At 34.5% G+C, this 14138-nt stretch overlaps 1 protein-coding gene across 4 annotated transcripts; it reads right to left on the bottom strand.

Annotated features, from left to right (window-relative positions):
* Positions 1–60: 60 nt before the first annotated feature.
* On the bottom strand, positions 61–12957 carry si:ch211-244b2.4 (uncharacterized protein LOC541512 homolog). 4 transcript variants are annotated; one of them, XM_058774236.1, is made up of 12 exons: positions 12512–12957; positions 7549–7688; positions 7220–7400; positions 5239–5336; positions 4912–5095; positions 4530–4674; positions 4202–4337; positions 2876–2987; positions 2704–2785; positions 2444–2561; positions 1122–1227; positions 61–933 (listed from the first exon to the last, which is right to left on the bottom strand). In XM_058774236.1, the coding sequence occupies exons 3-12, from the start codon at positions 7389–7391 to the stop codon at positions 878–880; spliced, it is 1209 nt and encodes a 402-aa protein (XP_058630219.1). In that variant the 5' UTR covers positions 7392–7400; positions 7549–7688; positions 12512–12957; the 3' UTR covers positions 61–877. The 4 variants fall into 4 exon arrangements, with proteins under 4 accessions (XP_058630219.1, XP_058630216.1, XP_058630218.1 ...); XM_058774233.1 differs by lacking the exon at positions 12512–12957 and adding an exon at positions 10715–11026 and having other exon boundaries at positions 7220–7403; XM_058774235.1 differs by lacking the exon at positions 12512–12957 and adding an exon at positions 10715–11024 and having other exon boundaries at positions 4912–5092; positions 7220–7403.
* Between the last annotated feature and the right edge of the window lie 1181 nt (positions 12958–14138).

Genomic DNA, 14138 nt, shown 5'->3' with positions numbered 1-14138 from the left:
TGGAATTCATTAAACTACGCTGTAGAAATGTCATTATTGGGTCAAAGAAACACTGTCAAATTCTGTGCAAGTTAATTAAGGCCACATTTATCATTTTATTTTTCCCATCAAGTGTTACATAAAAAGGCATCCATATGATACAGACTTTTTGCATAGCATGTTGTTGCTTTTAAGTAAACAGTTCAGTTTGTAACTCGGTAAAAACAGGTTCACCCAAATTATTGTTTTATCATAATTTATTCATTTGTTGCAACATTGATTGATTGTTCATTTTGCAAATTTTAATGTAAACATGGTGCATTGTATATTGGATAATATTGTAGATTGCATTCACACAGTATTACGGTGTATATCCCTGATTTTTTATTTCTTCTTTTCTTTTACACGCAGTCTGTAAACATTGGTTCTCAGGCAGTTTCCAACAGGCACTTAATTGTAAATTATTGTAAAATTAAGCAGTATAATGTTTGTATTGTTATAGCACATTGGCTAGTAAGAATAATTATAGAATAACCCAAAGTGATAGCATTTTAAAATATAATTATTTAAGTCAAATAGAAAACAAAATATATGCTTCAGGTTTCTTCAGACACGTGTCTCATTAAGCTGATAAGCAGCTTTTAAATCATTTATATTACCTTAACTGTCAAAATACCTGAATAAAATCTTTGGGTTTCTATTTTCCACAGACAGTTTACCAAATAACACAATAACTACGGATGATTAAACATTCCGAATCATAATCACTAACATTCATTCCAGTCAAAATCACTTAATAACGTTTTGTTTACTTCCACCCCAAATTGGACTCTTATTTGCTTGTTTGGATCTCGAGTACCACCCGACATCTTCAAAACCTTGAGCATCCTTATTACGTTTACACACGCCTGACCTTGCGTTCGGCCTTTGTTTTCTGGTTAACTTGACTCATCTCTGAATGAAAAGAAAGAGACAAAACAGCATCTTTCATCATATTCATATCATCACTTTCATAATGCATTTTAAAGTTTGAGTCAAGATAGTCATGTTCATTAACCCAAAGATCATGTGGCACCTTATATTAGAGACTGAAGAGACATTTGATACATTTTGCAATCTTTCAAATATTTTTTCTGACATACTTGCAAAATCCAGGGTGTAACCGTCACCATTCACAGTGAAATTCATGCTTGTTTGGTTTTGTTGGTAACACTTCTCAATGTCAGCACTTGAGACTGAACATCCTCCCTGTTAAAAAGCAATATCAAGATCAGTGACAATGATTTTAATCTCTTTGTGGCCATAAATACAGTAATTGTCATGAATTAAGGGATAATGTACATTCAGTCCATAATTATCACAAACTAAACCCTTACAGGGTGATCAGGTTTGGTATTATTGCATCTCCCTGAAGGCTTTATATTACAGTAATTACCGGTTGAATGTACACTACCCCAATTATTACACTGCTATCAAATTACATGGTCATGGAAAAACTGGAGTTCAAATTTCTGAGTTTTTTTTTTTTTTTTTTTAAATTGTACACCATCTTCAATTCAAAAAGAATAAATTGCTGCTTCCGTGTTTCAAAAGACATTACTGATTAAACGTCAAAAATCTGTCTGCCTAGCAGCATGAACATTAACAATACAATATTATATTACTTTACATATTATTAATCTGCAAGCCAAATTACTACAGTTAGATAAACTGTTCTGCTGAAAGAATCTTGGGTAACACTTTATTTTAAGGTGTCCTTGTTACACGTTACATATACTTGCTATTATAATAACAACAAAATATGCATAATTACATGCAATTAACCCTAAGCCAAACCCTAATCCTAACCATATAGTACGTACATGTAGTTAATTAATATTACTCAGTATTTAAATATATAATTACACTGTAACAAGGACACCTTAAAATAAAGTGTAACCAAAGCGTGAAAAACCAGCCTAAACTTGTTTGCTGATCTTAACTGGTGGTCTGGTTTTAGGTCCCAGCGTTATTTTAGTATCAATGAGATTTGATTATAGTTTTTAATTAATATTTTGAATTATTATTATTATTTTTTTAATGTTTTAGTAATTTTGCTGGCTTTTTGTATGCGTTTTTATTGCATTTTATTCTTCTTTTCCAAGCAACAATATTACTGAAGCCCTTTGATGTGGTTTTTACTACTTTCACTAAACAAATGACTTGCGGTTCAAAACTTGCGGTTTGAAAAATACAGACAGATGAGGTGATATAAGAGTCACAAAAGTTGCACCAGTTGCTATTGATATCAGTAATCATCAAATATACTGAACAATTTGACAGTCATTATTTAAAATATGACTAGAATAAACTACTGTAGAAAGCTGAAATTAATTAATATACATAATAAATATGCATTTGAAGCCCTTATTAACATGTCCAAAAAAAGAATTGTGCATTTGTGAAAGAAAGAAAGAAAAGTTACCATGTTCTTGAAGGTGTGCCACTGATTTCTCCCTTTAAACTGCCACTCTGGAGTTTTATTTGTTGAAGGGCTCAAGTTTTTGAAGTTTTTTATTAATTGGGAGGTTATTCCATGGAATCTGTTCAGTGGACACATTACACTGTTAGTAGTGCTGGTTGTATTATATATATCCGTTTAAAAAATATATATATAAATTAGATTTAATCTTCATAAGATAAAGAGGCAAACATAAATCTGTTCAGTAAGCTCTTCATATTTACCCTCCACTTTGAGATGGTTCATATTTGGGGCGGCGTCTAATCCGCCTCTTACGGTCTGTTGATAAATTTTTCTGACACATTTCTGGAAACACAAACACACTTATGAATGTGATTGGTCCTGTTTATGGCATGGTATTTAAAGGAAACGTGTGTTGGAGAAAACAAAACAAACCTTTAAAGCTAATCTCGTACTGGATAGAGTCAATAGTGAACTTGACTGAACCACGGCGGTTGTTTTGATATGCTGTCTCCAGATCTGAGCTCTGAATTGGACTGGCTTTGCCCTATAGACACGATACAATCAATAAATACTCATTAAATATAAATCAAACTCATTAATGCATAATATCACTTACAGTCAAACCAAAAATTCAGACATCAGATATCATTTTTGATATTTTTTTTACTAGTGGGTGCAGGACACTATAGTTCATTTATGTAAGTGAGGATAAAATTAAATAAACTGTGACATTATACCCAACAATTCTTCATACAGTAGACTACCAGTAATATTGATAAAAAATTTGGGACCAAAAATTATTCAGACACTTTGACCTGACCATGTTTTTATTTAATTTCTAATGTGACCTTTTTACACCACAGAATGAACAAATTTAAGCATTGCTTGGTAATTGGTTGACCTAAATTGGTATTATATAATTGTGTACTTAAACTTAACAGCTGACAGCTATTCAACCGAATTCATTACATACCTTTCTATCAACGTTATCTGACATATCAAGATGAATTTGTTCTGACACAGTTTACGGAGTTGGTGTCATATTTTATTACCATTTTCTAAACTATAGTGAATAAACTGTGATAATGTGAGAAATGTTGAAAGTGTCTGAATAAATTTTGGTTTGACTGTATATCTCCATATAACCTTAAACGGTAAGATACAGTTTCACCCTTTTTTTTTTTTTTTCCCTTTCAGCAACAGATACTTTTGTGTAAAAACAATTTCAACTTTGTTATATGAGGGTTGCATCAAAACTTGGAAACTTTATGTTTATAATGCCTTAAATTTATAGATTTTGTAGTTTTTTTTTTTGTCCCAAACTAAATCGAATATACCCAATATAAATGATCCTTTAGAAAAATCCATCATATTCCAGATCCATCATAAAATATTAATAAAAAAAATATGGAAATATATATAACTTTTTTTTTTTTACTCATTTGGTAGTAGTGCACAGACATTTCAAAGCCAAATTATGCCAAACATTTGATGCACTTAGGATGCATAAACTGATAACTAACATTTAGCCTTAGCAAGGTAAAGCAGTCTGCCATTTTATTCCAAAATACAACACTGTCATTACCATTACTGTCATTTCCACCACACTTTAGTTTTTGAAAAATTATGGTTCAGACAAAATGAGTAAAAAGTCTCCAGTGAAATCATGTATATCCCGCTTGGATATTATTAGTGGATCAATTAAATTAAAAGGAGACTGTCCAGTCCACAGGTCATATCCATTCATGTAAAACTCACCTTGTCTCCATACTGACACCAGCTGTGGTCAGCTCTGTAATACCACAGCCATTCTGTGTCCTTTGAGCTCATACGCCGCACTTTAATATTTGTTTTCTGAAGAACTCTCATTTTAGTGAAATCAATTGATATAGCCCTATAATATAAATGAGAACAAGTCAAATAATTCCTTTAAAATTACAGCAGCTGCAATCATTTTTCAAGCACATAGTAACGGAGGAGGAGTTTTATGGTATGTTATAGTGTACAGGAATGAAATGTGGGAAAATAACAACAGAATATTAATTTGGGGTGACTAATTAATCTTTAAAAATCTTTTTTCACATACCCGGCTTGGGTGTTATAGATCTTGATTCCTTTAGTGCTGGGGAGTGAAAACTGGGCTTCTAGAATGTGATCATTGGAAATGTTCTCCCAGCCGCTTCTAAAATTCAGCTGCCATTTGTAGGGCCCGTCAAATTCTTCACTAGTCTCTATATGTGATTAAAAAATATAAAATGATTAGTGAGACAGACTAATTGATTCAACAATCAAACAAAATGTACAATAAAATGCAAGGGTGCAAAAACCTCACACACCACTTTTAAGTTTAAGCTTAAGTATGTTTTGTGGAAGATATATACTTTCACTTTTGATTGAGTATTGTTGATGCAGTTCATTTTTACATGTAGATTTGATCAGTATACTTTTACACCCTTATGCACACATACTTTCAGATGAGGGTCTGCTTCTTTGTCTGCCCTGTCCTGACGATAAACTCTGACGGTTGTGGTTGAGACGACACCCAGCACCAAACTTGCATGAACCCTTCAGGAAGTCCTTGCATACGTGCTCATCCCTACACTTGTTCCCAAACTGGCAGTGACCACGATTGTAATGCATACAAACATTCTGCTTGAACAAAGAGCATCATAATTTAATATTTATTCACCTATTAAGGTCATAACAATAACATTCAATAATGTGGTTCTTACTAATCATCTTTTGAACAGTGAGACCATCATCAGCTTTCCTTTGAAATGTCTTAAGAGATGTACCTTGCTAGATGTTTGTACATCATCTTCAGTATCAGATCCAGAATTGCTGGCTGCCTCAGAATCTTTTCTGGATTTTTGACTTTCATGAGCTGTAAGCTCTAATCATCAAAAAAAAAAAAAAAATCATCAATTTTTTTTTTTACATGTAATGAATCTAGAATATATGAAAGTTTCACTTTTTGAAATAAGTTACAGATAAAAATAACTTTTCACGAGATTCAAATTTTTGATATATATATATATATATATATAAATAAAAGTTTTTGCCCCTTCCTGTTTTTTATTTATTTTTTTACATTTTTTGCATGTGTCACACTTGATTCAGATCAAACAAGTTTTATTATTACACAAACATAATGCAAGTAAATACAAAATTAAGTTTTTAAATGATTTCATTTATTAAGGGAAAAATGCTGTCCAAACCTATCTGGCCCTACATGAAAAATTAATTGCCCCCTCCTGTTAAATCATGAAAGAGCTGTCATTAACCACATTATTTAGAAAGCCGAGTTAAATGTCACCAGCCAAACCCAGGCCTGATTACTGCCAGACCTGTTGAATCAAGAAATCATTTAAATAGAACCTATCTGACAAAGTGAAGCGTGCTTAAAGAGCAACACATCTAAAGACACTCAAGAACAGATGAGAAACAAAATAGTTGACATGTATCACTCTGGAAAGGGTTATAAAGCCATTTCTAAGGCTTTGGGACTCCAGCGAACTACGGTCAGAGCCATTATCCACAAATGGAGAAAACTTGGAACAGTGGTGAACCTTCCCAGGAGTGGCTGGCCAACCAAAATTACTCCAAGAGCACAAAGACGACTCGTCCAGGAGGTCATAAAAGAACCCAGAACAACATCTAAAGAACTGCAAGCCCAACTTGCCTCAATTAAAGTCAGTGTTCATAATTCAACAATAAGAAAGAGACTGGGCAAAAACAGCATCCAAGGCAAAAGCCACTGCTGACCAAAAAGAACACAAAGGCTCGTCTCACATTTGCCAAAAAAATATCTTGATTATCCAAGACTTTTGGGCAAATATTATGTGGGCTGATGCAACAAAATTTGAACTTTTTGGAAGGTGTGTTACAACAAGGTGTGTTACACGGGACGTTACATCTGGCATAAAACCAACACAGCATTTCATAAAAAGAACATCATACCAACAGTCAAACATGGTGGTGGTAGTGTGATGGTCTGAGGCTGCTTTGCAGCTTCAGAACCTGGATGACTTGCCATAATTGATGGAACCATTCTGCACTCCATCAAAAAATCCTGAAGGAGAATGTCCAGCCATCAGTTTGTGACCTCAAGCTCAAGCACACTTGGGTTTTGCAGCAGGACAATGATTCCAAACACACCAGCAAGTCCACCTCTGAATGGCTCAAGAAAAACTAAATTAAGGTTTTGGAGTGGCCAAATCAAAGTCCGGACTTAAATCCAATTGAGATCCTGTGGCATGACCTTAAACAGTCCATTCATACTCAAACCCTCCAATGGGTGAATTAAAACAATTCTGCAAAGAAGAGTGGGCCAAAATTCCTCCACAACGATGTGAAAGACTCATTGCCAGTTATCACAAACACTTGATTGCTGTTGTTTCTGCAAAGGGTGGCACAACCAGTTATTAGATTTAGGGGGCAATTACTTTTTCCATGTAGGGCCAGGCAGGTTTGGACAGCTTTTTTCCCTTAATAAATGAAATCATTATTTCAAAACTGCATTTTGTATTTACTTGTCTTATCTTTGTGTAATATTAAAATTAGTTTGATCTGAATAACTCAAGTGTGACAAATATGCAAAAAAAATAAAAAATAAAAAACAGAAGGGGGCAAAAACTTTCACACCACTTTTAAGTTTAAGCTTAAGTATGTTTTGTGGAAGATATATACTTTCACTTTTGATTGAGTATTGTTGATGCAGTTCATTTTTACATGTAGAATTTATCAGTATACTTTTACACCCTTATGCACACATACTTTCAGATGAGGGTCTGCTTCTTCGCCTGCCCTGTCCTGACGATAAACTCTGACGGTTGTGGTTGAGACGACACCCAGCACCAAACTTGCATGAACCCTTCAGGAAGTCCTTGCATACGTGCTCATCCCTACACTTGTCCCCAAACCGGCAGTGACCACGATTGTAATGCATACAAACATTCTGCTTGAACACAAAGCATCATCATTTAATATTTATTCACCTATTAAGCTCCAGCTGCATTCACATTCAATAATGTGGTTCTTACTAATCATCTTTTGAACAGTGAGACTATCATCTGCTTTCCTTTGAAATGTCTTAAGAGATGTACCTTGCTAGATGTTTGTACATCATCTTCAGTATCAGATCCAGATCCAGATCCAGATCCAGAATCACTGGCTGCCTCAGAATCGGTGTCACTGTCACTGAACTCTGGGGGACTTTCACTTGATTGCTGGTAGCTGCCTTCATCTAGGAAGAAAAATTATGAGAACAATCTGAATCAATATACAATTTCGAGAAAATGAAACCTATACAGTTTTGACTAAAGGTCCTTTCCTTACACACAGAGTCCAAAATTTTCGCGTGTTAAAAATTAAATACGACCTCATGTTTTGTCGATCACTTTTACACACTGCCTTTGAAACTTTCGTCCATCATAAAAAGAAATTCATATCAGGTTCGATTTTCTGCATTTTCGCATCCGTAGCAAACATCTTGAAAGGAAAGGATGACATATACGAAAAAACACATACGAAAATTTCGGACTCAGTGTGCAAGGACCTTTAAGTTACTGTGGTAAAGTTAGTTTGATGTTTGACATTCGGTTTCATATCAATTAAACTCTGCGCCTGTTATGTTTTAAGCCCAAATTATGTTAGATAGACATAAATATATGTCCCTTACGTTGCACAAGGCTTAATTTCTAGAAAAATAATAATAATAATAATATAAATTAACCATATAAATTAATTAAACAACTTCACATTTGACTATAAAACCAATACTTAAATGTTCAGAAAAACATCCTTGTTACTGCACAAGACTCTGTTTTTGGAATTGACATTATGTGTTTTATAATAATTTTACAAATTTTAATGTATGAAATAATAATAATAATAATAATAATAATAATCTGAAAAAACAAGCTTTGTGCATTACAGGGAATAATATTTTTACAGATGGTTTGGTACCTTTATCTCAAATGGTGTTGTTGTTTAATGGATTTCTATATGCAATAAGAATAAAAGAGTCTTATGCAATAACAGGGATGTTTTTCTGAACATTTTAGTATTGGTTTTTATAGTAAAATGTCATGTAGTTTAATTAATATATTTATATTATATATATATATATATATATATATATATATATATACAGTGAGGAAAATAAGTATTTGAACACCCTGCTATTTTGCAAGTTCTCCCACTTAGAAATCATGGAGGGTCTGAAATTGTCATCGTAGGTGCATGTCCACTGTGAGAGACATAATCTAAAAAAAAATCCAGAAATCACAATGTATGATTTTTAACTATTTATTTGTATGATACAGCTGCAAATAAGTATTTGAACACCTGTCTATCAGCTAGAATTCTGACCCTCAAAGACCTGTTAGTCTGCCTTTAAAATGTCCACCTCCACTCCATTTATTATCCTAAATTAGATGCACCTGTTTGAGGTCGTTAGCTGCATAAAGACACCTGTCCACCCCATACAATCAGTAAGAATCCAACTACTAACATGGCCAAGACCAAAGAGCTGTCCAAAGACACTAGAGACAAAATTGTACACCTCCACAAGGCTGGAAAGGGCTACGGGGAAATTGCCAAGCAGCTTGGTGAAAAATGGCCCACTGTTGGAGCAATCATTAGAAAATGGAAGAAGCTAAACATGACTGTCAATCTCCCTCGGACTGGGGCTCCATGCAAGATCTCACCTCGTGGGGTCTCAATGATCCTAAGAAAGGTGAGAAATCAGCCCAGAACTACACGGGAGGAGCTGGTCAATGACCTGAAAAGAGCTGGGACCACCGTTTCCAAGGTTACTGTTGGTAATACACTAAGATGTCATGGTTTGAAATCATGCATGGCACGGAAGGTTCCCCTGCTTAAACCAGAAACATGTCCAGGCCCGACTTAAGTTTGCCAATGACCATTTGGATGATCCAGAGGAGTCATGGGAGAAAGTCATGTGGTCAGATGAGACCAAAATAGAACTTTTTGGTCATAATTCCACTAAACGTGTTTGGAGGAAGAAGAATGATGAGTACCATCCCAAGAACACCATCCCTACTGTGAAGCATGGGGTGGTAGCATCATGCTTTGGGGTGTTTTTCTGCACATGGGACAGGCGACTGCACTGTATTAAGGAGAGGATGACCGGGGCCATGTATTGCGAGATTTTGGGGAACAACCTCCTTCCCTCAGTTAGAGCATTGAAGATGGGTCGAGGCTGGGTCTTCCAACATGACAATGACCCGAAGCACACAGCCAGGATAACCAAGGAGTGGCTCTGTAAGAAGCATATCAAGGTTCTGGCGTGGCCTAGCCAGTCTCCAGACCTAAACCCAATAGAGAATCTTTGGAGGAGCTCAAACTCCGTGTTTCTCAGCGACAGGCCAGAAACCTGACTGATCTAGAGAAGATCTGTGTGGAGGTGGGCCAAAATCCCTCCTGCAGTGTGTGCAAACCTGGTGAAAAACTACAGGAAACGTTTGACCTCTGTAATTGCAAACAAAGGCTACTGTACCAAATATTAACATTGATTTTCTCAGGTGTTCAAATACTTATTTGCAGCTGTATCATACAAATAAATAGTTAAAAAATCATACATTGTGATTTCTGGATTTTTTTTTTTAGATTATGTCTCTTAAAGTGGACATGCACCTACGATGACAATTTCAGACCCCTCCATGATTTCTAAGTGGGAGAACTTGCAAAATAGCAGGGTGTTCAAATACTTATTTTCCTCACTGTGTATATATATATATATATATAGAAATTAAGCCTTGTGCAATGTAAAAGACATATTTATGTCTATCTAACATAATTTGGGCTAAAGTGTAATTGATACGAAACCGAATGTCTAATGAATGTCAAACATCAAAAAATAAATACGACCTCACGTTGTCAATCACGTTTACACACCGAAACTTAAAAGTTGGGCGCTGGTTCCCATTGTCACAACATGCCCCGTCACGTCTTTAAGACCGACTTCCCGAAACAAACATACCCCGTGAAATATTCACTGTAATAAAACGTCTGACAAGTGGTCTCGACTGGTTTTAGAAAAATAATATTTAAAAAAGAGACATTAACCGAGAGCGTGTTAAACGAAACAATAGAAAAACTGTAGGATCACCGCAATAGGCTACTTGAGATTGATACATTGCTGAAAAGACGGTCTTCTCTGGACTAAGTAGGCTTGTAGACAATTTACATTGTGTTTTATGAAATTTCGTTTATTTGATATCGGAATATAGCCTATATGAAACTCACCCGAATCCAGATAGTTCGAAGCCATATTCATAAATGGCACATGACCTATATTCTTTCAGTTTCATTTTCTCGTAAACATAACTGCATGCTCGTAGCCCATAGCCCAGCTACGTTGTTTTGACGAATTAATACATTGTTTCACAAGATATTTAGTCCACAACGAAGAAATAATAAAATAATTAACTTAAAATGAAAAAAAAAAAAAATGGATTGTCCTGTCTTTAAAAGCCCCAGTCCTTTCAGTTAGTGTTTGTCGGTCTTTGAGTGTCTACCCTGCCTGTGATCTATGTTCCCGTTTGAATTAAAAACTCTTTTGTGAATTCCTCGTCTCCTTGTTCCTCGTGCTTCCCTTGAAGTGTGACAATAATGTTTTCTGTAAAACAAAATGCAAATACTTAAAGCATAGCCTATATAAAATACATATAGACCTGTACGTTTATGTTGTAGTGCAGTTTATTGAAAGTATCACAGTACAGTGTTTTAAATTAAATGTCCATGAGAGGCAGTGATGAATAGATTACTTATAAATTATAGTCTGTTAATGATTCCAAGTTACATGACAAAAATGGTAGTTACTAATGTAGCCTAATCCATTACATTATCATGCCCTACACATTTTAGGTAAGGTATACTTTTAGGTAATATGGAGCACTTTTTGATAACTTATGATTACTTATTAACTATTACCATGAATTGTGAACATGCAAATGTGTTACTAAATTATTAGCTTATTACCTTAAAACTTCAGCAGGTACTTTGGGAATCTGTGCATTAGTCTATTTAAATAGGAAATAATGTGAATTTGTGCATTTTAACATGTTTGAAAAACAAAAGCCAAAGACAGTAATACATTAAATAACCCACTGAGTGATACTTAAGTAAAAATTAATGTGTTCAAAGTTGATGCAATGTTGAAATATTGATTTTTGTAAATCCAGTGGCCAAATGTTGTGTGGCTTCTCAATTTTCTGTGTAATTACAGCCACCTGACTAGTCTTAATGTGAATGTCCAAAACCGACTTTCTGAATGCATATAAGTTTTAGACAGGAAAAAGGAAGAACTCGTAGAGAATCAATAAATTATGACTAATTTATTGCTATTTGATGAATAACATGTAATACGTGCATTTGATTACAAGTGTTTTTTTTTTTATGTAGCCTAGTAGGCTATAATCTAATTACATTTTTTGAATCTGATTATGTAATCTAGATTACATAATCAGTTACTACCCATCACTGATGTAGGCTATTACATTACACTTATATTGTGTTGAATATGTCTCTAAGCATATCCTGAATAACATTATTAAACAGCCTTGCTCCTACGTTTTAAGGGAAAAAAACTTTTTATTTACGTATTTTATTATTATTATTATTTTAGAATTTTGTCGAACATTTCTGAGATGCATAGTTTGGCTGTGACCTAAATTGTTTGGAAAATATTTTCATTAGCAGAGCAAAATTAGACAAAGTAACTGGGAATATTGTGTATAAAACATTTTAATTAATAATAAATTGCAATTAATACATGGGGATATAAATCATAACAACAGTAGCCTACTCCACGTACTTCTTCAACTGACCAGTGACCACTAGATGACAGCAGCAGTAACAATAAAACTCCCCTGCAGTCATTCATCGTGCCTGCAGCTTTCAAGCGCCACAGCTCTTCTCAAATAACAGGCAGGCATACATTTGAAATTCAAACCATGTTGTTAATGTGACTTCTCGTTGACTTTATTGGAAGATGATTTGAATTGAACTTGTGGTGATCGTGTAAAGGGGGCATGGACTTACCAGATAAGAAAAGCGGGAACACGATGGGGCCTCATTTACGAAACGAACGTATGACAGAAAAGTGGGCGCAAGGTCGTTTCAACGCAAAACTTGTAATTGATCAATATGCGCGTGAGCTGTGGCTATATACACTCAAATCTCACGCCTGGTCGCAGCTCGTGTACGCAAGGTTTTTTTTAGTCTGAATTTACGCGCAGCATATAAATCTGGTGGAGAACTGTAGAATGACATCGATTTGTTAATTTAGGTTATTTTCCTGACCACAACCGAAGCTCATTAGTATGGAAAGCCAAATGGTTCAGAATTCGCCTACTTTTCACCACCGTATCAATATTAAAACGCCGTTTTCATAACGCCGCAAGGCGTTAAATAAGCGCCATCAGGCGATAAGTTAACGACAGACGCCAGCACGCGTTAAAATAACGCCACTAGTGATGGGTCGTATGGCGTTCGGCCGGGTCCGTTAATATTACGCTTTTACATGCACTCGTCTCACTGAACGTGACGTCTGCGTCTGTCGAACGTGACGTTTACGTCTGCCACATCAAAGTTATTCTACCTGAAAGTGATGTCTGCGTCTGCTGCAAGGGTTTCCAGCACTTTCCATACACTTATTCATGCTTTATTATTCATATTCATTCTCTTTTATTGTTTTACTCCTCCTCAATTTTGTATAGTTAGCTATTAAGTGCTATTTACCTTTCTTATGTATGCTATAGCTTATTCCAAATTGTAAATACTGATTTGTACAAATTATATAAAATTTTCTGTATGCCATTGTACAAAAGACATCAAATAAAAATACATTAAAATAATAAATATTTTGAGTGGCAAAGAGTTTCAGACTTTATTTATTTTAAGTACTTAAAGCTCTGAAACAGGACGGATTACCTTTTTTTTTTTTTTTTTTTTTTTACCATTTGCATGTATGAATATGATATTTTATCCAAAAATAAAACAAAGTTGACAACATTTAAAAAAGAGAATTTAAATCACATTAAAGAAAATATATCCTGCAAAACAAATGGAGGAATTGTTTACATTTTTAATGATAACCAACTATGAATATCAAACCAGAATTTAGAAGTAACATCTCAGTAAAAGAATAGATGATAAAGTGTTTCAGGAAAAGAATAACAAAAAACACATGGGTCCACTTAAAATTTAAATATTTTCTGCATAAAATCACTAACAGGGTAAATCCTAAACATAATTCTGTAATGTGTCTCCTTAACCTTTGGAGCAACTGTAAGATAAAAGGTAAAAGATTTATCTCTTACTGAGGGTTCAACATCTCTCAGAAAATAGCGCTGATAATCTCCTGTAGCTATACGTTTAAATTCTTTATAAATTAGTTTGTTAATACACACTTACTATCGAAGAGATCTATATTAGCCTCTATATTTCCCCTTCTCCCAAAACAGCGTATACAGCTGTTATTAAAACAGTTCAGTTTTGTAAGTAATGAAAAAATAATTATGTTTAGAAAAACGTTTTGAGAATTTTTTGTTCGTTAAATGTAAGGTTTTTATTTATTTTGTACATTAACGACAAAGCGGCCAGCAGCAGACAGTAAGATGATAAAAGCCTATGTTTGATCAATTTAGCCTTCTAAAGTCATCACGAC

Source organism: Onychostoma macrolepis, chromosome 04 (genome assembly GCF_012432095.1).
Source record: "Onychostoma macrolepis isolate SWU-2019 chromosome 04, ASM1243209v1, whole genome shotgun sequence".
In the NCBI taxonomy this organism is placed as follows: Eukaryota; Metazoa; Chordata; class Actinopteri; order Cypriniformes; family Cyprinidae; genus Onychostoma; species Onychostoma macrolepis.
The sequence above is the reverse complement of the archived record's forward strand: the minus strand, read 5'-3'. Positions and strand labels throughout refer to the sequence as shown.